At 35.2% G+C, this 929-nt stretch overlaps 1 protein-coding gene across 1 annotated transcript; it reads left to right on the plus strand.

Annotated features, from left to right (window-relative positions):
- Positions 1-238: 238 nt before the first annotated feature.
- LOC136811743 (poly [ADP-ribose] polymerase 2-like) lies at positions 239-741 on the plus strand (the record flags this gene model as incomplete). Its single annotated transcript, XM_067068363.1, is given in 2 exon segments — positions 239-397; positions 639-741. Coding segments are annotated over 2 exon segments (240 nt in total), but the record flags the coding sequence as incomplete, so codon positions are not given.
- Between the last annotated feature and the right edge of the window lie 188 nt (positions 742-929).

Raw genomic sequence — 929 nt, forward strand, 5'->3', positions numbered from 1 at the left:
AACGACAGGTGGCTCGTCAAGAAGCACTGCCACTGCTAAGAAAGAGAAAACCAAAGTGAAAGTGAAAACAGAACAAAAAGAAAACAATTCTGAGGGTGATGAAAAGACTGTTAAATCTATCGCATTCAAAGGGAAAGCACCTGTCGATTCTGAATGTCCAAATAAGGACAAATACCATGTTTATTTTGAGGGCACAGATATCTATGATGCCATGTTAAAATCAAACGAATTTGAAAAATAATAACAATAAATTTTATTTGATGCAAGTACTTCAGTCAAACACTGGGAAAGGGTATGCTGTCTGGTTCCGGTGGGGACGTGTCGGGATGACTGGACAAAAGAATTTCATCAATTGCGGTGCTGATTTAGAGAAGGCCAAGGATACGTTCTTTCAAAAGTAATTTTCTTTCTTTCTTTTCTTTGATGAGAAAAAATAAGCTTAGAATTATTCACCTTTTGGGACCAAAATTTAATTTAGCGGCTTTTAGCATAATGTCAAATCTATTTTTCTGCCAGTAAGTTCTGGAGCAGTTTTATCCTTCTGTTTTGTCCTTCCTCTACACTTAAATGTCTCTCCCAAATTTTTCGACTGATCTTTCATGTTATTTTCATCGAAAACATTTTGAATATTTTTGTAGGTTTTTTGACAAGACCAAGAATGAATTCTGGGAGCGTAAGAAGTTTCAGAAGGTTGCAGGAAAATATGATTTTCTCATTATGGACTATAAAGCTACTGACAAGGTTTGTAGGACCTCCCCTAGGCTGCACGCATCACCTTTGATATCTTTTGATATAGGGGATGTGTATTGTGTATGAAATTCCCATCCGAGAGTTACCCCTAGTCTTTGTGTTTTTGAGTGTTAGAAACTTGATTATTTTGATAAGTATAAGTTTTATATGAGAGATCTTTAAATATCATAAATTTGAAT

This window comes from Clytia hemisphaerica, unplaced genomic scaffold, assembly GCF_902728285.1.
Source record: "Clytia hemisphaerica strain Z4C2 unplaced genomic scaffold, Clytia hemisphaerica genome assembly, whole genome shotgun sequence".
In the NCBI taxonomy this organism is placed as follows: domain Eukaryota; kingdom Metazoa; phylum Cnidaria; class Hydrozoa; order Leptothecata; family Clytiidae; genus Clytia; species Clytia hemisphaerica.